This window comes from Pteronotus mesoamericanus, unplaced genomic scaffold (genome assembly GCF_021234165.1).
Source record: "Pteronotus mesoamericanus isolate MK-2021 breed Mesoamerican mustached bat unplaced genomic scaffold, CSHL_Meso_final scaffold_533, whole genome shotgun sequence".
NCBI lineage: Eukaryota > Metazoa > Chordata > Mammalia > Chiroptera > Mormoopidae > Pteronotus > Pteronotus mesoamericanus.
The window spans coordinates 5,367,694-5,392,376 of NW_026555320.1; the positions used below are offsets into that span (position 1 = coordinate 5,367,694).

Here is a 24,683-nt window from a genome sequence, read left to right on the forward strand (position 1 = left end):
GTTGGTTTGTCTGGCCTTGCCCCTTTCACTTGGGGGGCATGCCCTCCTGGTAAGCTGGAGATGCAGAGCTTAGCTTGGTTGCAGGATCTAGTCAGAAGAGAACTGATTTTTTAGGAGTCAGCTATGAAATAAAGTAGAATTTAAGATTTGAGCCAGAAAGAGGTAAAACCTCTTAGAAACCACATTAGAAATCAACTGTTCAGGACAATCAGAGTCAGTGGAGATTTCATGAGGCCCTGTCCATGAAAGAAGAGAGAGGCATTTACACAGCAGGGGGAGATTGGGTTTCATTACTTTGTGGAGTTGGATGCACCAGACCACCAGACTATCCCTTTGAATGTCCACGTGACACACCCATTTCCCCTGCCAGAGTCCATTCCAAGTCTGCAGGCTTCTGATGATTTGACCGTGTACAGCATGGGTAAGGCCAGTGCCGACATCAGGCTCTCTTCACTGTTTCTCATTGTAGAGTGATAACATGGCATATTGCTTTGCTTATTACATTTGGTTTGGACCTCAAGTCAGGGTTGGGCTATCCATAGTCCCTGGCTCATGGCACACTATTATCGTCAGTCCATTTAAGGCTCCTCTCTTATTCCTTTGTTCCCTATTCCTGCTCCTGTTCTCCCACCACCACCGCTGTGGGTACTTACTCTAATACATTTAACATATGTTCTTGGATATATTATTATTCCCAAAGATTTTATATATGTTTTTAATTTATGCAAATGTTACTGAAATTTATATCTTCTTAAACAATATAATGTTATTATATGTGCATCAAGTTGGTTATTTCTTGTTGGTCTTAGTTGCCTTCAGCTGCCTGCTGCTCTAAATAGTGCTGTAATGAGACCTGGAAATGTTTCCTCAGAGGTACTGCTTGGCAGGAGATTGCTGCGTTGTTGAGCATGTGCCTGTTTAGCTTGACCAGGTTACTTCTCCATATTGCTGACTAGGCTGCACTGCTGTGGGGTTTTTTCCCCAGTTCTGGTGGGTATAAAGTGGTATCTCTTCCTCCCTCCCTCCCTCCCTCCCTCCCTCCCTTCCTTCCTTCCTTCCTCTTTATATTTTTGTTCTGTCATTTCCCCTTCTGTTATTATTCATATCTTTTGTCTATTTTTCTATTGGGTTTTGTCTTTTTCTTGTTGATTTGTAGATTTGTAGCAATTCCTTATAATTTTTGTATCTTTTATTGCCAGTTTTGGGTGTTGTGTATATCTGTTCTCTACCCCCAGTCTGTCATCTATCTATCTGCTACCTTTGTGATTCTCTCATTGTACAGAAATCCTAAGTTGTATAATCACCCTAAGTTTTTCCCTATGGTTTGTGGCTTGAGATCTTGTTTGATGGATCTTACCCCATCTCAAAGTCACAAAGCTACTCCTACTGCTTTTTATTTTATTAGTTCCCTAGTTTTACCTTTCACATTTATGTCTTTACCATCTGGAATTCACTCTCCAGATGGAAATCTGGAATTCCAATTTTACTTTTCTCACTATTATAAACTGGTTTTCCCCATACCACCTACTAATCAAGCTGTTTCTTCTCCATTGATTCATAATGTCATCTCTACTACATACCAGCTGCTCATACCAGTTTGTTTCTGGGCTCTCCTTTTTGTTGTCTGTAACATGCCAATTTTTATCAAAATGTCTTTGTGGAATGTCTTACCATATGAAAAAATAAGTTTTAATATTTAGTAAGGCATGTCTTTTCTTCTTTATCCCCTTTTCCAAAGTTGATGTATCCCTTATGGCCTTAAGTCATCCACATAAGCAGTATCTCTGAGTTTACAAAGTTTCTTTGTAAAAAAAAAAAAATCTCTGGAACTTATAGTGGAATAGCCTTGAATTTAGGCACTTGCCTGGGGGATTTTTAATTTATTTACAATGTCAAATCATGTTAACAGTGAGCACTTATTTTATGGTCTTCCTTTTTTTAATTAAATTTTTATTTTGAGGTAATTATAGATTCACAGTCTTAAGAAAAAATACAAAGAGATTTCACGTAACCTTTACCCAGTTTCCCTCAATGATAACATCTTCCAAAACTATTCTACAATGTTACAACCAGGATATTGATGTTGATATAATCTACCAATTTTGTTCAGATTTCCCAGTTTCACTTAGACCTCTGTGTGTGTGTGCTCAGTTCTGTCCAATTTAAGTTTGACTCTGGTGGTAGTTAGGCATGTAGGTAACTTCATATAACAAGTTTCAAAACCACAAAAACCTCTCGTGTTGCCCCTTTATAACCATGCCCACATCCCTCCTACAGCCGCTCCCATCCATCTTGTCCTTACCTCCGGCAACTATTAACCTGTTCTCTGTTTCTATACATGTGTTGTTTCAAGAACGTTATATAAATGGGATAATATATTATTCAATGTAGTAGTTTTTTGGGGTTGGTGTTTTTCACTGAGACCAATGCTCTGGAGATTCATCCAAGTCACTGTGTATATTATGAGCTTGTTCCCTTTTATTGCAGAGCGGTGTTCTGTATAAGGATGTACCACAGTTGTTATACCATTCACTTGTTGAAGACATTTGGATTGTTCCTAGTATGGGGCTGTTACAAATAAAACTTCTATGAACATTTGTTTACAGGTTTTTACGTGAACACACATTTCCATTTCTCAGGGGTAAAATGCCCAAGAGTACAATTGCTAGGTTATATGGTAATTGCATGTTTAGTTTTATAAGAAACTGCCACACTGTTTTCTGGAGCCAGTGTGCCATTTTACACCCCTGCCAGTAATATATGAGGGATCTAGTTTCTCTGCATCCTTATTAGGATTTGTTGTCACTATTTTTTGTTTTTAGCCATTCTGGTAAGAATGTAGTGATGTCTCATTGTTTTAATTTGCATTGCCCTAGTAGCTAATAAAGTTGAATATCTTTTTACATGCTTGTTTGCCATATATATAATCCTCTTCAGTGAAATGTCTCTTCATCTTTTTTGCCTCATGGCCTTTAAAAATATTTAATGGAGTTGTACATTATTTTCCATAAAAAGTTTTGTGCATAATTTGTTAGGTTACTTCTTGACACTTTATAGATTTTGTTGCTATTGTAAATGGGGCCATATATTCAACTATATTTTTAGTTTATTAATATTACTTTATTGATTTTTTTATCTTATATTTGTCAGCTCTGAACTCTCTTGTTTGGTTTTCTTTGAAACTGACAGTTCGGCCTCCCCTTCTAATTCTTATTTTTAATTGAATTTATTGGGGTTACGTTGGTTAATAAAATTATGTAGGTTTAAGGTGTACATTTCTATAATACACCATTTGTGTATTGAGCGTGTGTGCCCCGCCCCAGGTCATCTCTCTCTCTCTGTGGCCCTTTACCCCCCGTACTGCACCCTCCCTTCCACTCCCCGTCTGTCCCCCGCTTTGTTTCTTTTTTTTTAAGTTTTCCTTTTACCTCATAAATAAGTACTGAATTGTATCACGTTTTTTATCCACTGCGATATTTATTTCTTCTTTAATCAGTTATGTGGTAAATTAATTCAGTAGTTTTAAAAAATCTTAAACCATTTTTACATTCCAGTGATAAACTGAACCTATGTGTGTGCCTGCATGTATGTACATGCAGGCACATACAAGGTCTAGATATATACACAGGCATACACACATGCATCTGTGTGCATGAATATACATATATTGTATTAATTTAATTTTTTGTAAGCCAGTTGTATTAACTTGGTTTAACATAACAAAATACGATAGGCTAGGGTGGCCTAAACAACAGAAATTTATTTCCTCACAACTCTTGAGGTTGGATGTCTAAGATCAAGGTGCCAGCATGGTCAGTTTCTGGTAAGGGCTCGCTTCCTGGCTTGGTAGGTGGTGGCTGTCGGGCTGTGTGTCCACATGTCTTTTTCTCTGTGTGCATGGAGAGAGGGGTCTCTTTCTGCCTCTTCTCATAAAGCCACTAGTCCTATGGGATCAGGGTCCTACCCTTATGACCTCATTTAATCTTAATTGTTTCCTAAAGGCCGTCTTTCTGAATATAGTCACATTGGAAGTGAGAGTTTCAATATATGAATTTGGGGAGGGGGGCATATCATACAGCCCATAATGCTGATATTTACAGTTCTTGAATCCCTGTTTATAATGGAAATGAGTATATAATACCTCTTTTTAAACTGTCAGTTTATTTTTTACTTAATGTTATACTAATTACAAAATGAGTTGGACATCTTTTTTTACCCTTGTTTTCTGCGAAAACATAATAAAAATATTTGATAGAGCTCTAGGCTTGAATCTTTTGTACCTGAGGGGTATCTAACAATCATTTAATTTCTTTAGCATCTATTTTTTATTTAGATTTCCTATTTCTGTTTGTGATAATTTAGGCATTTTATATATTTTTCAGTAATTTATCCATTTTGTTTAGATTTTCAAATTTATCAGCGTAATTTTCAAAGCATATTGGTTTGGATAGTTTACTTTGGATCCTACTTAGAGAGAAGTTTTGTTATGGTTGGCCATTATTCTAAAGTCCATTCAACTCTGGGGCATGGTCAAAATCATATTTGGTGCTAAGAGCCAGACCATGGATAGCTGAGTTTACCACATAATTATCCTGTTGGAGGGATCTTTCTGGTGAGTGACAAAGCCCTGCCCAGGCAGCATGCCTTTGCATCCTTTATGTGAGCCTTATTCTGTGGAGCCTCATTGGAAAGATGGAGCTGTGCTAACGGAAGGAATTGGAGTCACCTCTTCTACCCTCTCTGCCAGCCTGGACATGAGAAGCGAATGGGAGGAGGAGTTCAGGGGGCTGCACTGAATAATGGGTCGGGCTGGCTGTGCCTGTTTGTGTTAGAGGCGATTTAGAGTAGTGGTTTCCAAACTTTTTCACTGTGCATCTTAATCATTAAAAGTTTTTTTGAACACACACATACACACACATATATATGCACTTACATACTATATGTATAGTTATTTGAAACATTATAAAATATATACAACTAAATTTTAAACATCAGAAATACTGAATAAGAATACTAACTTTTATGTGGCTTAAAACCAATATTCTATTCAGTAAATATCATTAATAGTATAACCATATATAACTTTAATGAGAATAACTTGATTAAAATGCTTTATTTTTTGTTAAATTCTGGGTTTAATGCCTTGTGACGCAGCAGTCTGATGGCAGTCAGGCCTAGAGATTAGGGGTCAGACCACTGGGGCCTGGCCTAGGACTTCGTATTTGCAAGGTTTAATTTGTTTCTCATATTTTTCAGTAAAAAATTAAATATAAATAGCTTCTGTGCACCTTTTCAGAGTAGCACATTCTTCACTGTAAAAGTTCATTTCATCAGGAAGATAAAGAATTTTTTCATAAAAACTTTAGAAACAGACAAGAGTAAATATTAAAAAAAAATTTTTATTGTTGTTCAACTACAGTTGTCCCCCTTTTTCCCCCCTTAACTCTCCCTGCCCTACCCACCCCCCACCTCCCACATTCGCCTCCCACGTTGTCTTTGTCCATGAGTCCTTTATACATGTTCCTTGACTTGACCCTTCCACTTCTTTTCCCCCATTATTCCCCTCCCCTCTCCCCTCTGGCCACTGCCAGTTTGTTCTTTATTTCCATGTTTCTGTTTTATTTTGCTCACTTGTTTGTTGTGTTGATTAATTTCTACTCATAGGTGAGATCATATGGTATTTGTTTTTTACTGTCTGGCATATTTCACTTAGCATAATTCTCTCCAGTTCTGTCCATACTGTCACAAAGGGTAGAATTTCTTTGTTCCTGCTTGCGTAGTATTCCATTGTGTAAATATACCACAGTTTTTTGATCCACTTATTTACTGATGGGCATTTAGGTTGCTTCCAGCACTGGGCTATTGTAAATAACGCTGCTATGAACATTGAGGTGCATAGATTCTTTTGAATTGGTGTTTCAGGATCCTTAGGGTATACTCCTGGCAGTGGAATTGCAGGGTCAAAAGGCAGTTCCATTTTTAGTTTTTTGAGGAAATTCCAAACTGTTTTCCACAGTCACTGCACCAGACTGCATTCCCACCAACAGTGTGCTAGGGTTCCCTCTTCTCCACAACCTCGCCAGTATTTGTTTGTTGATTTGTTTGTGGTGGCCATTCTGACCGACGTGAAGTGGTATCTCATTGTGGTTTTAATTTGCATCTCTCTGATGGCTAGTGATGATGAACATCCTTTCCTGTGTCTTTGGGCCCTGTGTATGTCCTTCTTGGAGAAGCGTCTGTTCAGGTCCTTTGCCCATTTCTTAATTGGATTGTTTGTCTTCCTGGAGTGTAGTTGTGAGTTCTTTATATATTTTGGAGATCAAACCCTTGTCCAAGGTATCATTGGCAAATATATTTTTTCCACACAGTTGGTTCCCTTTTCATTTTGCTGATGTTTTCTTTAGCCATGCAGACGATTTTTAATTTGATGTAAGATATATAGGTAGTTAAAATATGAAGGAACAAAAGAATCCAAATCAAGACCATGGCTACCTGTAGGAGGTTGAAAAGATTATTATTAGGAATGTGCATGTGGTAATGTTGCTGGTGGAAATGGGATCCTTTCATGGAGTTGCAAAAAGCATTTCTGGGGACCTACGCGTGGGAGGCTGAGGTGTGGTAAGATTTATTGGGATAGAAATACAAGGCTGCCTCCAGGTCCTTGGTGTCTCATCTCCCTGAGTCTCACTGTGGAAAAAATCCAGACTTGTCTTTATTAGGCCATAAAAAAGGCCAGTGTTCAGAGGTCTGTACCGTGCCAAAGCTCAGTCCAGTTTCAGTCCAGTCCCCATCTGGCTAGCTTAATCTCTGTTCCCTAGCTCTTTAAACTAACCAGTCAATTTCCCAATCTTTCTTGGGCTGCTGTTGTGTCTTCCTCCTAACCAATCCATTTCTTAGATTTTCTGGGTTTCTGGGTTTCTTATCCAATATGATCCTTTTCCTAGGGTAGACTCCACCCCTTATGGTCACCATCTTGGTTCCTACCACACAAACCTCAAAGTAGAAGGACTTCCCCCTGCAGTATCTTGGTTTCTATTGGGCACATGCTTACGCCCCCTCTCCCGCACCATCTTGGCTTCTACTGGGCATGCACCCAGCAGAGGAATTTTCCCTTTATTGTTTATTCCTCCCTTCTCGCCATAGTCTGGGTGAGTGGACCATTTGTACTCTGGAGAGACTGGAAAGCTGGCTCTTTCTCACTGTGAGGGGGGTGGGAGGGGTGTTATCCTTTGGCTGGGCAGTGCTGTGATCCCCTGGGGTGTCTGTGAATGCTGCAGCTTCCTGGTGAAGCAGGCTTATTGTCCAATTCGGCTCCCTAGTTTTTTAGGCCTGATGTCTGATACCTTCTACTCCCTTTCCTTATTAATATCTAGCTACCTATTCTAATGGGAAGACTCAGAGGCAAGGGCCAAGTGTGGTGCACTGGCAAGGGTGCTACAGTGATAGTTTGGAAGCACATCCAGAAGACTGGTGGTGTTTGGGGACTAGGTCCAGAGTAGTGCATGTCTGTTGGAGGGAGGGCAAGGAATATGGTATGGTAATAACTATACTTAGGAGTACTTACTAGATTCCATACACAGTAACTTCTGTAATAGCTCTAGAAAGATACTATTTTGCTTTTGTTATTGTTACTGTTAAAACGATGAGGCAACCAGAGTCACACAGAGGATAGTATGTTTTCCCAAGGTTCCACAGTTGGCAAAGTTGAGATAAGAAACCCAAGTATTCTGACTCCATAGCTAGATTGCTGTATTGCCCACTATGCTATATTGTCTCTGCATTAAAGAATTAGGAAGCTCCAGCTGTCAGGGGAGGAGGGAGAGACTGAATGAGAGAAGATGAAGGGATTAGCTAGAGAACATATATGCATAACTCGTAGATACAGACAACAGTGTGGTGATGGCCAGAGGGAAGGGGGGAGCAGGTGATGGTTGGAGGTGGGCAAGGCAGGGAATGGGGGCATCTGTATTAGTGTCAACAATAAAAATAAAGGGAAAAAATAATTGAGTTGTATACCTGACACTAATATAATGTTATATGTCAATTATATATCAACTTAAAATAAAAAGATCAATTGTATGAGGTCTTTCCAGAAGGTATCCAGCCATGTACTATGAAAAATAGAGACATTTATTGACGAAGATGCAAGAAACATTGTACATAGGACAATGATTCCTCAGTCCCCTTCAAAGCAGGCACCCTGGGACCTCACACAGTTCTTCCAATCGCCATCAGCTGCCCTGTGGTATATTCCTGAATCTCCTTGACAGTCTGAAATCTTTTCCCTTTCAGAGGTGATTTTAGTTGGGGAAAAAGCCGGAAGTCACAGGGCGCCAATTCTGGGCATAGGGAGGCAAATCACCTCCGTGATTTGATGTTTTACAAAAAAACTGCACGAGACATGATGCACAAGTGAGTGCATTGTTGTGATGAAGCTGCCAGTCACCAGTTGCTCATAGCTGCAGCCTTCTGAATCATCCACATAGTTTCCATGGAGGAATGTTCAAGCATAACCCAAAATGTGAGGCAGATTCATTGCTTTACTTGCTCTGTCGTTTTGAATTCAGTGGCTACACAGTACACATGTTCATTCAATGGCATCTACTGCCCCCACTGGCTAGTACAGTGAAGTCCTCATTGTTTGCACATGCTCATTCCAGTCCATTCTCCTTGGCTGCCAGGCTACATTGATGTTGTGCAAACTGTTCTCATTATATTAACAATGGTTGGACTTTTTCTGGACAGACCTCGTATGTATAGTTTCAATAAACGAGGTTATTTATCCTTTTATTTAAAACCAAACCAAAACAGGCAAACAAAGGAAACTCCAGAGCAAGAATCATTAGTAGAAAAGCAGGAGATGGTGTGGATCGACTTCACAGATTGAGTGTTTGTAATGGTGATAAACTTGAGGAATAAATGATAAAGGTAAGGGTGCCAGGGTGAAGTGGTTTGTGTCTTTGCTTAAAGTCCCCAGCTGTTTTGTTCGGTTGTTTAGTGGTTAAGAAGAAACCATTTAAAAGGTCTGGAGCAGGCAAGGGCAGGGTTTAGCACAACGCAGCCCCTCAATGTGGAGGGAGGGATGCCCGCTTTTGTGTGCGGTGCTGTTCATGATGCGTCTCTGGACCGCTTTTGGGCGTGCCTTCAGCCATTGCCCTTTCTTTGCTGCTGCTTGGTGACTCATATCCTGGAGAGGCTTGGTTGGCACGGTAGCTGCTATCATTTCTGCCCTGTATACACTGTCACCAGAGTGTGGAAACTGTGAAGGGGTAGATGTTATGCTGTAGTCAAGAGAGAAAGCTTCTCTATGGCATTCCTCTGCTGTGGAATGTGTTTCCTTTCTCATTCACTGTGGGAATGAGATGCATAAATGGTCTGGCTTTTGTGGTGATTCTGGCAGGGTATCATCGCACAAGGGCATGTCTAGCAGGTTTCATTTGTTAATATTTAAAGTACTAAACATCAGTGAAGGCTGGATTGAGACTCCGCTTAACTTTGTGACCCAGAGCAGCCCCCTTGAGGTGGGGGATAGACAAGGGCCGTTTATGGTAGAGGTTTTTTAAATTTCATCTTTTAAAAAAAAAAATCCTCACCCAAGCATATGTTTATTGATTTTAGAGAGAGAGGGAGGGAGGGGGCAAGAGAGGGGGAGAGGAAGAGAGAGATAAAGAGAAACATCGATGTAAGTGAGAAACATCGATCTGTTGTCCCCCATACATGGTCCTACCAGGGTTGGAACCAACACCTAGGCATGTGCCTTGACTAGGGATTGAATCTGCAGCCTTTTGGTGCATGGGACAATGCTCTAGCCAGCCGAGCTACCCAGCCAGGTCTTAATTTCATCCTTAAAAAAAAAAAATCAGCAATATGTGTATATATGGATTTTTAAATCATATATTAAAGACAACTAGGCCTTTAATGAAAAATAGTAGCTCTTTGCCCTACCTGCCCTATTTCTGATTTTCACTGCACATCCATTTTTATTCAGCTCTTTTAGTTATTCTGGTATTTCACTTTTATAAATAATATTCTTTTAATGTATATATTGGTTTTTAAAATTTTAGGGCTCATTTAGTGATCTTCTATGTCGTGTGTGTTATGTGTCAAGTTGGCTCTGACTCCTGGTGACTTTTATGAATGAGTGATGTCCATAGTGTTCTGCCTTCAGCAGCCCTGCCGAGTTCCTGTTGGGTCACACATGTGGCTTCTTTTATGGAATCAGTCCATCTCCTGTTTGGTATTTCTCTTTTCCTGCTACCTTCTATTTTTCCCAGCGTTATTATTATTTTTTTCCAAAGAATCCTGCCTTTTTATGATGTGCTCGAAGTATAGCCATTTTTGCCTTGAACAGTGTTTCAGGCTCATTGTGCTTTGTCTTTCCGATGGTCCATGGTACCCATAGAGGTGTCCTCTAACACCGTATTTCAAATGAATCCATTTTTTTTCTGTCAGTCTTTTTCACTCTCCAAGTTTCACATCCATATATAGTAATTGGAAATTTGAGAGTGTGGATGATCTTAGTCTTGGACTCAATGATACATCTTTGCTCTTAATGATCCTAATTCTCCCACTGCCCCCTTCTGGCTCTCAGCCTTCTTTTGATTTCTTGGCAGCAGTCTCCATTTAATTGATGATGCAGTCAAGCAAAATATCCAACAATTTTGATATCTTCCTTGTCTGTGTTAAAAGTGTATTTCTACTGTGATCATGATTTTTGTCCTCTTGATATTCTAATACAGTCCTGCTTTGACACTTTCACTTTCATCCGCAATGGTTTCAGATAATTGCTATTTTCTGCCAGTAAGATAAGAAGAGTTAAGCTCTGAATGATGTTCTTCATGGTCATGTACTCTTCCCCTCCTCCAATACTTCCAAAATAGTTGTGTCACCATTTTTTTGTTAAATCACTGTGTAGTTACTATGCCTGTGTAACTAATTTTATATCTGAGACGCATAGTGAACTAAGGTTACATTTCTTTCTTGTGTAACCTTGTTTTTTAAATATTTAACAATTGTTTCTCTTTTTATTTGTTTTGATTCCTTTTTTTTAAAAAAATACATCTTGACTTTCTAGCAAAAATGAAAATTTCCTTTGAGTATGTTCAAACATTTTGGGTGTTTTACTAGTCCGGTGTTTTTCTCAGTGAGGTACTGTATAACCCTCCAGTATCTCCTGTTAATCTGGCCTGAGAACTTTCATTGCCCCTCGGCTATGTCCCCTTGTCTTCTGGTTAGACCAGTGTCATATAAATTCTCGGTTTACTTCCTCATTTGATGAACCACTTTCTCTGTATCTTCCTGCGAAAAGTGTGTGGGAGAATTTTTTTTTGAGATTTTGCGTATTTGGAATGTCTTTAGAATACCCTTACCCTTGATTGATAGTTTGGCTTAACATAGTATTCTTGGTTACAAATGAAGTACAGAAGTTTTAAAGCATTGCTTCATTATTTTCTAGTTTCCAAAGTTGAGAAGTCCAGTGTCATTCTAGTTCTGGACTCTGAGTGACAAGTTGTTTTCCATGAAAGATTTTACCAGTAGTATCATCTGCAATTTTACAATGATATGCCTTAGTGGAATCTTTTTTCACTGATGATGCTGGCTACTCAGTGACTTCTGTCAATGTAGAAACTCATTTCCTTTGGTTCTGGGACATTTTGTTGTATGATGTCCCATATGATAGAAATGCAATAGAAATATTGTATGACATCCCGTACAAAGGAAAATCAGAAAATTCTTGCTCATTTCCCTTTCCTTACTGATTTTCTTTGGCAGCTTCTTCCACTCTGTTTTCACAGTTCTCTCTGCTTCTAACTCTTATCAGAATTGGACATCCTAGAATGAGTCATTAATTTTTCTATATCATCTCCTACTTATTTATTATATTACTTTTTTTGTTCTACTTTCTGGCAGAATTCTTCAACTTTCTATCCTATCATTTTTACTAAATTGTGTTTTAAACTACAGCTATGTTATTTTTAACTTCTAAAAGCCCTTTGGGCTCTGGATCTTTTTCTCCCTTTCTATTATCTCCTATTCTTATTTCATGGATGTATTATATAATGTTTATGCTCTCTGAAAATATTTTTCTTTGAAATTTTCTTTTACCCCTCACATTGTTTCGTTTCCTTTAATTTTCATTTTTCTGATTGTTTTGGTCTCTTTCCTTCATGTTAGAAGTTCTCTTCATTAACGGTGGTATTTCCTATTCATATTTAAGAATGAAGCATTAAAATATTGACAGAAAGTTCTGTAGATGGGGCTAGTATTGACTGACTGCTGGACATCACTGTAAAGTGACCAGAAGAGGACCTAGCTTTTCATGGGGGAAGGAGAGCAGTTGTGTTTCTGGGTGGAGTCTTCCAGTGAGGAATCCTCTGTTCTTCATAGAATGTAAAAAGCCTGGCCATGAGCACTTTGGGAGCTGAGTGTGGCAGAGGTACCAGGGAGCCCGTTATTTGCTACCTAATCTTTAACTTCCATTTTCTGTTGTAACACCATCAGCTCTCTGTGATGCCCTCCAGTGTAGTGGCCCTGCTTTAACCTCTGCCGACAGTAAGCAGTCATGTGGAGAAAGCCACCAGCGGCAAAGGCTTGGCAGCGTAGAGTGGGGGTGATGATCTGAAGGTCTCACAGCCTTTAAAAGACTTTTTAACCAGTCGCCTCTTTCCATTACCCAAGCACTCCCTCCGGGCCCCCTCACCCACACCACACGTGCATACCACGTGCACTGTCAGAGGTTCCTCGTGCCTCCAGTCCCTGAGCCTTTCTGCACAGATAAGGGGCTTGATTCTTACTGATTTCCTTCCAACCCTCCCTACCTGTTTGCCTCCACCCCTCCCTGTTTCCAGGACTTAATTTTTAGTCTTATTTTCTGCCAAGTTATCTACTTTCTAGGCTTCATCTTTAACATTTGGAGGAGGAGGTAAGTGGAGATGGGGCTGGTTTCTTATTGGCCTCTGTATCTAAGAGGAGGTACCTAAGGGAGACAGATTAAATGCAGTTTTTAAGTAGAGGTTTGTTCTGTCTTGTGTGGGAGGGCTGACTGTGAACCTGAGAATGTCTCAACTGCCCCCCAGCGTACTGTTAGTGAAGTCCACCTGGTGCAGAATTGTGACTTTCTTAATTGTCACCCATTAATACCCTTAACATCAACTATTGCAGCCTCCATTTTTTATATCACTAATATTTTCCCTTCTTTCAGTTGGCTCTGTTCCCTTCTTAAGGTTCTTATCTGTTATAGAGAAAGATGACCAACTTACTTAAAATAGGATACAATATTTTAAAAAGATTTTTTAAATTTATTTTTAGAGAGAGGGTAAGGGAGGGAAAAACAGAGGGAGAGAAACATTGATCTGTTGCCTCTTGCTTGTGCCCTGACTGGGACTCAAACTGGTGACCTTTCACTTTGTGGGATGACACCCAGCCAACTGAGCCACACCAGTCAGGGAAGGTAGAGTTTTAGAACTCTTAGGTCCCCTGCAGATACTTGTGTTGTAAAAGAGGATGAAAGCCATAAAGGGCATTAACTTTGCTTATCAGTGAATCTAGGAGGGAGGGTGTGTTTGGGTTGGAGGGTGGAGTGAGGAAGACCACCTAGCCTCTCGGATGGAAGAGTAAATATTTATGCCAGGCAAATAGATTGTATAAGCAAACCTCCACATTAGTACACAGCTTAAAAGGAATTTTTACATTGCTTCTTTGCATTTTTATTTCTTGCAAATAAGTACTTGAAGATAAGTGTAAAATTGCTTGGACTTAGATATTGTTTAGTTTCACAGAATTTTCTTTTTGAAACTCATTTCCAAGCCTTTGCCAACTATGTCATTCCAGCAACCTAAGATGAAAGTTTAAATTCATGGACTTAAGTATATTTTTAGCAGAAAGGTCATTAGGGTTGCAAGTACTGCAGTTTAGATATTTTTATATTATACTGGAATGAGTCCTAAAACTTGGCAGTATAACATAAGTATTTTGAATAGAATTAGAAGTTAGCTTATGGTAAGAGATTTGATTATTTATAGCAGTTTTAAAAGGAATATTGGAGAAGTTTGAATAAACTTGAAGTTCGTAATGATTATTTTGTTAGTAAGAAATAAAATGAGAAAATAAACCACCTACCTACATATAAAGTTAATGTTCGAAAGTAAGAGATAAAATGGAGATCTGGGAATCTTCACTTTGCAGCTTGAACTTTAGATATAATGATTAACTTCCACTAACTTGATTTTCACATAAAGATTTTAGTTCTTGTAGTTGGACATTTGTTCTCTTTGAAGAGAACAGTACTTTCAATATAATTTTGTTTTAATTAGATTTTTATAAGCATATTAGCCCATTTTTATGCATATGTAGTTTTAAAATAAAGGTAGTGCCCTGGTCGAGTGGCTCAGTTCGTTGGAGCATTGTCTGTGCACCAAAAGGCTTGGGGTTCCAGTCAGGGCACATACCTAGGCTGGGGGTTCAGTCCCTGGTCAGCGGGCACACTGGAGGCAACCGATTGGTGCTTCTCTCTCTGCCTCCCCTCACTCTCTGCCACCCTCCCTCCTTTCCTTACTCTCTCTCTGGGATCAATGAATATGTCCTCGGGCGAGGACTAAAATAAATAAAATAATGGGGACAGACTCATAGGTGGAGAGCAGGAAGACAACTGTTGGAGGGGAGGTTGGCGGTGGAGGGATGGAGCAAAATGGAAAAAGGACTCGGACATGGACAACAATGTGGTGATTGCTGGGGGGAGAGGGGTAAGGGGACTAAATGGTGATGGAAGAAAAATACAATAAAGGTAAGTAAGAAAATAAAATCTGTTGAAATAAAAAAATAAAATCAAGGCAACATACTTCATGACGAACCCTGTACACAGGCGCTCATCTCCTAATTCAGAGGCATCCATGCGGCACAACCTTTCTTTCCACATGGGGTTACAAGCAGTGTAAGAAAGATAAATTTTAAACTGTGAGTATTAAACCTCAGGTTTTCTCTGCAGAATTCTCGGGATTCTTTCACAATGATGAGGCAAATTTTACTTGGCATGTAGTTGCAAAGTTGTTAAATTTATAGTTTCTGCTGACTCTTCAGTATATTCTCCAAATATTCTCTGTTTTTGACAAATACTACACTGTAGAGCTTTTGGAATGTGTTGCTAAGATGGGCTACAGATTTCTTTTTTTTCTTATACTTTTAAAAGTTTTTTCCTGCTTTTTTAGCAGTGACAGGAACTAGGGATGATTATGTAGGAAAGCTAAATAAATATTACCACCTACATAATTATACTGTTATTTTAATCAACTGAGGAGCCAACCTCATAGTAGAAAAAGGATTGTTCAGCCTGAGTGGGCTATTCACCTGTCCTGTAGTGTCAAGTGATCCCAGGTAACCTGTGTGCTCTGCGGCCAGTCGCCCAGATTGTTCACCTGGAATGGTGTGTGTTCTCTTCTGCTAACAAACCCCAGAATGCAGTGTGTTGTCACAGTGGTGCTAATGGAGTCTCTCGTGTTGAGGTCACTGGTTAAAGAGGTCATTAGGTTGGCCTGGAAAAAGAAATTAGCACCACATTGGTTGTAATAATAATAATGCTGCTTTCTGATTATATGATCCATTTCATTCCTGGTACAGGGTGAGTGTTCCCAGCTTTATATAATTAGAGACAGTAACTGATTTTTCTATTAGAAAAGTTACTGTACAGTTATCTATATAAACTACCTAAAGCTTATGACTTAAAACAGCTATGTATCATATTTTATTCTCTGGATTGGTCAGTTTTTATGTGGGGTTTCATCACTCTGTTGCAGCCAGATGTTGGTAGGAGCTGTCATCCTCTGAAGGCGTGGCTGGGCTTGGCACGGCACCTAAGACGGCTTCCTCACGCAGCATGGGCCCCTTACTAGAGTGTTGCCTTATGGTCTCTCCTTGTAGCTTGGGCTTTTCACAGAATGGCAGCTGGATTCTGAGAGGAAACCTCCCAAGAAAATATTCCAAGAGGCAAGAAGCAGAAGCTGTCAGCCTAGTTGAGGGCTGTACCTCGAACCAGCCTCATGCACTACTGTTGTGTGTGGTTGGTCAGAGCAGCCTCAGGGCCTGCCAGGGTTCAAGGGTATGAGAGATAGACTCACCTTATGCCAGAGGAGTGACAAGGTTACATATTTGCAGAAGAGCACTTGGGATGAGAGATTTCATAGTCATCTTTGGAAAATACCGTCCGTGAGAAACTCTTGATTAAAAAAAATAACTATACCCTCGGCTGGGTGGCTTAGTTGGTTGGAGCATCATCCTGTGCACCAGAAGTTTGCGGGTTCAGTCCACAGTCAGGATGTGTATGGGAGGCAACCAGTCAGTGTTTCTCCCTCACATAGATGTTTCTTTCTTCCTTTTCTCTCTCTCAAAAATCAATAAATACAAGGTCTGTCCAGAAAAAGTCCAGCCATTATTAATACAATGAGAACGGTTTGTGTTACATCAAAGTAACCTGGCAGCCAAGGAGAGTGGACTGGAATGTACATGCGCAAACAATGACAACTTTATACTAGTCAGTGGAGGTGGTAGATGCCATTGAGTGAGGATGTGTACAGTGTGGCCATTGAATTCAAAATGACTGAGCAAGTAAAGCAATGAACCTGCATCACATTTTGCATTAAGCTTGAATACTCCTCCATGGAAGTTATGTGGCTGCAGCTATGGGCAGTTGATGATTGGCAGCTTCATCACGAAAACACACCCTCTCATGCATCACATCTCGAGCAGTTTTTTTTGATGAAATATCAAATAACCTAGGTGACTCAGCCCAGTTACAGCTCAGACTTGGAGCCCTGCAACATTCAGCTTTTGCTGGGGTGGGTGGGGGCAGGGGCGCCAGTGTGGGGACACCCTGCCTGAGCTATAAAGCAATATGAGATGGCTGCCTCTTGGGATTGGAGGTTCCCAGGTGAAGCTAAGCTAAAAATCCAGGCTGCCTACTGCTAGTGTCATGCCTAGGTCCACTTAGCAAGAGGTATGGGGGCTGGGGGCTTTTATTACTATTATTATTTTATTATTAAGGCCTGCTGTTGCTTGTTTGAGAGGATTTAGGAAGCTGTGAAGCACAAGCCAAGACCAACAATTCATAGGGCAAAGTCACTGATAACAGCTTGGGTGGGCCAGTGTAAGTTGGGGGGGATCTCAGGGGATCTCCAGGGAGGGGCAAACAGCGCTGGCCAGGTTGATGGAGTCTCAGATATGGCACCAGCCTGTGAGCTCTGTGGTTTTGTGGGGTCAGGATTCCGAAAAGGGACAATGGCTTCTGCCCGCCTTTCTCTCTGGGAGAAAACTGCCCCCCAGCTCTCGCCTTGATCTGCCTCCTCCCCATGTGCTGCTGGTGCCTTTCCAGCTGCTACCCTGGTGCCGAAGCTCAGGGAGTGAGCCTGAGTAAATCCGTGTGTGTGGGTCCTTTAAGGGGAACTGCTTGGGACTCCAGAAGTTTCTTCTACCAACTCAATCCCCGCTAGTTTTTGCAGCCAGAAGTTATGGGGACTTACCTTCCTGGCACTGGAACCCTGGGCTAGGGGACCTGGTTCGGGCTGGGACTCCTCACTCCTGAGATATCCTTCTCGAATTTTTAACCACCATATGTGGGTGTGAGACCAACCCATTCCTCTTCTCCTCCCCTCCTACCAGTCTGGATGGATGTGGTTTCTTTAATTCTGTAGTTGTCATACTTCCATTCAACTTGATTTCTGATGGTTTTGAGTGGTAGTTGTTCTATAGTTTAGTTGTCATTTTGATGTGGATGTGCGAGGTGGCGAGCCATGTTTACCTATACTGCCATCTTGACCTGAAGTCCAAAAGAACAATCTTTGACTTCATGTTTTACCTCTGATCTATCAGCAGATTATCCTGACAGTTCTACCATGTCTTCTAAACCGTAAAATTTTTATCATCACCTTTCTTACCTTCATCTAGTCATCCAGCATTATGCGATCGTTGCAATAAGTAGCTTTCTGATTGGAATCCCTGCTTTCCTCTTTGTTTTTTCATACCTTACTCTCAACAGATCATTCAGAGTGTTGAGATCATTCAAGACCTAAGGAGTTGGCACTGGGATCCTGTTGGCTGCTCTTTCGGTTCTCTCCCCAGGGCCTCCTTCCCCAGTCTCTCCTCGGGGTCTGTAACCTACTCTGCCCCCGCCTTTGCCGGAGACCAGGGTATTTGGAAACTGCAACTTTAGGTGCTGAGGCAAAGAAATATGGCCCAAATGAAAGAACAGATCAAAGCTCCAAAATTAGAACTAAGTGATGAACAGATAGCCAACCTATCAGATGCACAGTTCAAAACACTGGTAATCTGGATGCTCACTGAACTGGTTGAGTATGGTTGCAAAATGCAGGAAAAAGCAAAGACTATGCAAAGTGAAATAAAGAAGAATATACAGGGAACCAACAGTAAAGGGAAGGAAACTGGGACTCAAATCAATGATTTAGAGCAGAAGGAAGAGATAAACATTCAACCAGAACAGAATGAAGAAACAAAAATTCATAAAATTGAGGAGAGGCTTAGGAACCTCTGGGACAACTGTAAATGATCCAAAATCCGAATCATAGGGGTGCCAGAAGGGGAAGAGGAAGAGCAAGAAATTAAAAACTTATTTGAAAAAATAGTGAAAGAGAATGTCCCTAAACTGGCCAAGGAAGTAGACTTCCAGGAGATCCGGGAATCTCAGAGAGTCTCAAAGAAGCTGGACCCAAGGATGCACATGCCAAGGCACATCATAACTAAGATACCCAAGATTAAGGATAAGGAGAGACTCTTAAAAGCAGCAAGAGAAAAGGAAACAGTTGCCTACAAAGGAGTTCCCCATAAGACTATCAGCTGATTTCTCAAAAGAAACCTTGCAGGCAAGAAGGGGCTGGCAAGAAGTTTTCAAAGTCATCAAAAGCATGGACCTGCATCCAAGATTACTCTCTCTGTCCAGCAAAGCTATCATTTAGAATGGAAGGGCAGATCAAGTGCTTCCCAGATAAGGTCAAGTTCAAGGAGTTCATCATCACCAAGCCCTTATTACATGAAATGTTAAAGGGACTTATCTTAAAAAAAGATCAAAAACTATGAACAGTAAAACAGAGGGGAGGGGGAAGAATGGGGGGAAAAGGTACAAGGAATAAACAATATAAATAGTAGGTGCAAAAAAGGCAGGGGAAGGTTAAGAATAATATAGGAAATGGAGAAGCCAAAGAACTTATATGTACAACCCACGGACATGAACTAAGGTGGGGGGAATATTGGAGGGTGGGGTGGTGTAGGGTGGAGGAGAATAAAGGGGAGGAAAAAAATGGGACAACTATAATAGCATAATCAATAAAATATGTATTTTTTAAAAAAGGCCTTAAGTCATATCACATCACTCTTCTGCTGCAAATTCCTAGTGGCTCCTCATTTTCCTGTAGTAAGAACCAAAGATAGCATACAAAAGCCTAACTAACTAGTCCAGTCTGTGTTTTCTCTTTATGTTCATCATCACTCTCTCTCTTGTTCATTTTGCTCCTGGTGCACCGATCTCCCTGCTCTCCACAAATGGGCCAAGTCCACTTCCACATCATGGCCTTTGCTCTTGCTGTTTTTTTATGCCTCTAGAACTTCCCCAGCTTTCTCAGATGCTGTCACCTTATTTTGCTCACATATCTACTCGAAGTTCGGCTCCCAAAGAAGCCTTTCCTTGACTAACCTACTCGAAGCAGTCCCTTGTCCCACACCCCAGCAACCCACCCTTGGCTACCTACTGTCCCTATTCTGCTTTATTTTTTTTTCCTTAGAATTTATCACTACCATCATTTATTTATTTATTTTTTTGTTTGTCTCTGCTCTGTAGAATGAAAACATCACAGGAGCAGGAACTTTCGATCACAACAAAGTGATAGCTTTCAGCCAGTACTCTGTGAGCATTTGTTAACTGAGCAAATGAATAAATGCTCATGTATATGTGCAGTGGCTTATTGCGTGTGATTTGATGGGCAAATAATAATTCTAACTTTAAATTTAGACAGGTAGCTTGTTTTTATCAAAACCACATTGCCTTTACTGCTTATCTTCAACATCCAATTTTGCCAGATGATGCAGTTTGCTTAGGCCTTTTTGCTTTTCAAGCTGTCAAGAGTTTGTAAATTCTGCTCTTCTGCCAGCATTGTGTTCCATCAAGCTGCTGGACTTTCCTTCAGATGTTCATCGATTAAAGAAGGAGCAGAATGCCATTTCAAATATAGTTAGAGTGCATCATTCCCAAGGTTTCCTGGTTAAAAATAATTTCTCTTTAAGATGGACCTTTAAGTCTAATGCTCCATTAGAGGCCTTCTCGGTAGTAGGATGTTTTGAATGTATCAGTCAGAAGATCACTGCCACCTAAAAACATTAGCTGATTCTACTGGTTTTTAATTTGCTTTATAATTAATTTTATTTATAGCCACTTAAATCAAGCTTACTTTGGCAAGCCTCCTTTTAGGGGAAATCTAAGATAGATACTTTACTAACATTGTAGTGCAGGTCAGCAATGTTCAACCTTTCTCATCTCACGGCACACACAAACTAATTACTAAAATTGTGTGGTGCACCAAAAAATATATTTTTAAATTCATTCACATCAGATGGCTATTGTATTGGTTGTCATTTTTTATTTGACAGTCTAAGGAAAAAGATATCATTTCCTCTGACTAGTCAGCGCATGTTTTACAAATTCTTGTGGCATACCTGGGGCACATTGGTTGAAAATCACTGGTATAGGTTGGTCTAAAAATTCTTTTTAGGTAAGTTACATGCCAAGAATTTTAATTACATAAGATTATCCTTCTTCATAATACAAACAGAAACCTAAAAATTCCAAAATTAAAATTTCACTTGTGAGCGAATAGGAATTTAGTTTTAAAATCTATATTCTTAAATATGTCATTTTGCTCAAGCATGTCATGACACTTAAATTTTTTACTTGTAAGTATAGCCACTCTGACATCACTAAGTTCATTAAAAGGTTCCCACTTAACTCTTATAAAGGTCACACTTTTTATTAAACTAAAAAGAGTAGAAGTCTGTGACACTAGGGACACATACTGTTTACAAAAGCTAATTAAAGCTGGATGAGGCCTGGAAACCTGGAGTGAATGCCACTCCAGAGATTCGGGCTTTGCAGCCTTAGTGCCTTCAAAGTAGGGCAAGTGACGCTTCCTCCTCCTCCCCCAGCTTGAGTGCTCTCCTGGAAGAACGGGAGACTTGCTGGATGGCTGGAATCTTAGTTGTGACAGACACAGCAACTTCTGTCAGAGAAAACAGATCGAGGCTCCTGTGTACCTTTCTATTCTGATTAAGTTTAGTAACTGATTTATTGGGAAATTAGTCGAGGATGGAGTAGAAATTAACAGTTCTGTGCATGATCCAGATCAACTATATTCGTTATCAGATATCATGAAGTAGAGGCTTTTAGACACTACAAACTAAGGACTTTTAAGATTCTTAACTAAACTTCTCTTTACATTGCCTTTTTTAGAGATATAGAGAAATGAGCACTTTTCATAGTTTAACTATTTCTCTTTCTTTTTTCATTCCCTTTCCCTATCCCTTTTTTTTTTCACCCAATGCCAAAAATGCCCTTTTAGAAACACAAAGTAGATCTTTTCTACAAACTACGCCATGTGATGAATGAACTTATTGACCTTCGAAGGCAGCTACTGTCTGGTCACCTGACTCAGGATCAGGTGCGGGAGGTTAAGCGGCACATCACCGTGCGCCTGGACTGGGGGAATGAGTAAGTATGGGTGTCATTTGGGCATCTCTCAGTTTCATTTTTGATAACTCATCATGGAGTTTGTACTTGAGCAAAGCTTCTCTTTAGTGATTGAAAGTCATGATTATGTTTTCCACCGAGCTTTGACCGTTCTCACTATGAGTGCTGTAGTTGTCTGTTTTAGTTCTGCAAAGGACACTCACTGGCTCTGCTCATTGACCCTCTCTCAGCCTCCATTTTCACTTCTGGAAAATCAAATTGGACAACAGTATCTATTGAGGTCTCTTTCAGCTCAAATTCCTTGATTATAGACCTCAGTAATTACAATATGCTTTTGCTTCATCTTTTAGTGCCTTTTTTAAAAAGAATGTGAATTTGGCGTCCTTTACATTTAACAGTCATGCAGTGAATCTAAATAAGCATATACTACAAATGGAATTTCAACATCTGTACTTCAGAATATTCTTAACTAATTTTCATTCAAATATAGTCCTGCATTTATGGGTATGATTATTTGCTATTGTGTATAAGTACAATCCTAAGTCTTTGGTATAGGAAGTTAGAGTAAATAGTACTCAGATTTTATTTCTTCCTAGACTGAATAATTGATATAAATTCTCTGATACTTTTGTCTCATTCTCTTAAAATCAGGTCAATTGAACTTCGAAGTGACCAGGTTGCTTCCTATTTAAAATACACATATACCTTATGGATATTAGTACAAGCCTTTAGCTTCTTTCCCTTTCAAGACATCATTGAAATAATAGAAAATAAAAAGAATGATGGGAAGGGGACCAGCAATAAATGGGGTATATGGACCCATTTCTAGAAATTGGAAAGTAGTTGGAGGCTTAGTGACAGAGGAAGTCCAGTATAGGTGGGGGACATTTTAGCTAATGAAGGAGTTGCTCCCTTGCCGCTCCCAGAATCATGGAGGGTGGGAGTGTGCCTTTGAGCTTAAAACAGGGAGAGTGTTTGGAAGTGTACGAAAGGAATAATTCATGGCCGGGAGACAATGCCTGGCAGCCCCACGTTTCCCTCAGACTAACAAATACAAGGACCAGCTGCCTGGGGGAAACTGGAGAAGAGAATGAACTGGGACCTTACTGCAGAGCCTCCATGTTGTGGCATTTAAGGGTTTCAAAGTGTAATAACCAGACCCCTTCCACTTACCAGAGGAGTAACTTCCGGTTACACACCCATGTACAGAGCCCTTCCCTCACGTCTTCTCATGCCTTTTAAATCTGAATGGACAATGGAGTATTATCAAATATTTGAAGAAATCCTTCCATAGGGAAGAGACAGCACCTGGATAAACAAAATACCTTGCCCCAAAGGGAATAATCTGGCCCCAGAGAGAATTACAGATTAGTAAAGAACTTTTTAAAAATCTCTGACTATCCTCTAAGAGAATCAAGAAGATCCATTATATAGAATAAAATACTGTGAAAAAGGAACGGAGAATGTGATTTCTAAAATGAAACATTTAGGAAAAGAATAGAAAAATAATTTTATGTTGTTACTAGGAAAATAAAATAAGATAGGAAATTATTGAAGAAAAAAGAGCAATACAGATATTCAAGCCAATGGGTCCCACATTAGGCATTATAATTTCCAGGGAAAAAACGGTGAATAAAGAAGAAATTCTAGCCCTGGCTGGTGTGTCTCAATTGGTTGTCGCTTTGTCCCAAAAACTGAAAGGTTGCGGTTTCAATTCATAGTCAGGGCACATACCTGGGTTGTAGATTCAGTCCCCAGTTGGGGCATGTGCAGGAGGCAGCTTATTGATGTTTCTCTCTCACATTGATGTTTCTCCCTCCTTTCCCCTCTCTCTAAGATCGGTGAACATATCCACAGGCAAGGATAATAAAAAGAAGAAATTCTAAAGATATGATAGAAGAAAATTTCTCAGCCAAAGAACCAAGAGTCTTAGGGTTGAAAGGTCCCACCAAATACCCAACAGGAATGGGGAAAAGGCCAAAACCCATAGCAAGGCACATGAAAATACTTAACTATCTCAGGGGTGATGAGAATATGCTAAAAGGTTTTCAGACAGAAAAGCAGGTTTTAGGAATAAGAAGCACATTGGCCTCAAAAGTTTTATCAGTAACACTGGAAGCTAGGATGTAATGAATGGGAGATGATTTGCCAGACAGTTTTATAAACAACCAAATCATCTAGTCAAGTGTGAAGTATTCAAGGATGCGGAAGTTATTTTTCATGATCCCTTTCTTAATAAGGGACTTAGAATGTGTTCTTGAAGAAGTGAAAGAATAAATCAGGGAAGAGGAAACACAGAATGTAATGAACAGTGGGTCTAGCTCAGAGCCATTCTGTTTATTCTGCAGTAGAAAAGAAAAAGGTACAACCCTAAATTGGTTATCTGTGACCTTTTGAAGTGACAGTGTCCTATCCTTGTTTGTTGAAATTACATCCTTTCTTGACTATTAAATAGGGTTGCTTGGCACATACCACAGGCCCCTTGTAGGATACAACATGGCTTCAGGCACACTGTGGATCACACAGTGCTCTCTAAATCTGACTTCGGACAATACAAATCTTAGCAAAGTACAGTATGTTAGCTCATAGCCTAGTTACTGATCCTGTCTCTTCAGCCCCAAACAGTACTATATTATAAAATGGTATTGTTACGTTTATTTTAAAAATCAATAATAGTAATAATTACAAACATAGCATTACCACGAGCCAAGCAAATTGTTACACCTGAACTGATAACACTAAGAGTTGTATAAATCACTGTTACAGTTTAACTGCAACTATGCATACCAGTGGATGAAGAAGAGAATTATGTTGGCTATATCAATATCTCATTATAATAAAACTTGGAAAAATACCAGATTTTGCCATCACATCTAAAAACTTAAAGATGATAGTTTGGACAAGTTTAAATTATTTGAAAAAGGCTAAGACCATTATAAGTACTTGTCAG

General features: G+C 39.8%; 1 protein-coding gene across 2 annotated transcripts in view; it reads left to right on the forward strand.

The window, feature by feature from the left end:
* The window catches only part of DOCK3 (dedicator of cytokinesis 3), a 271,945-nt gene that overhangs the window by 96,105 nt on the left and 151,157 nt on the right, over positions 1–24,683 (forward strand). The window contains exon 6 of one of the 2 annotated variants that reach the window (XM_054594754.1): positions 21,606–21,754. The exons of the other annotated variant lie outside the window; for it this stretch is intronic. Within the exon in view, the coding sequence (XP_054450729.1) occupies positions 21,606–21,754 (149 nt within the window). The remainder of the gene's footprint in view (positions 1–21,605; positions 21,755–24,683) is intronic. 2 annotated transcript variants of the gene reach the window in all.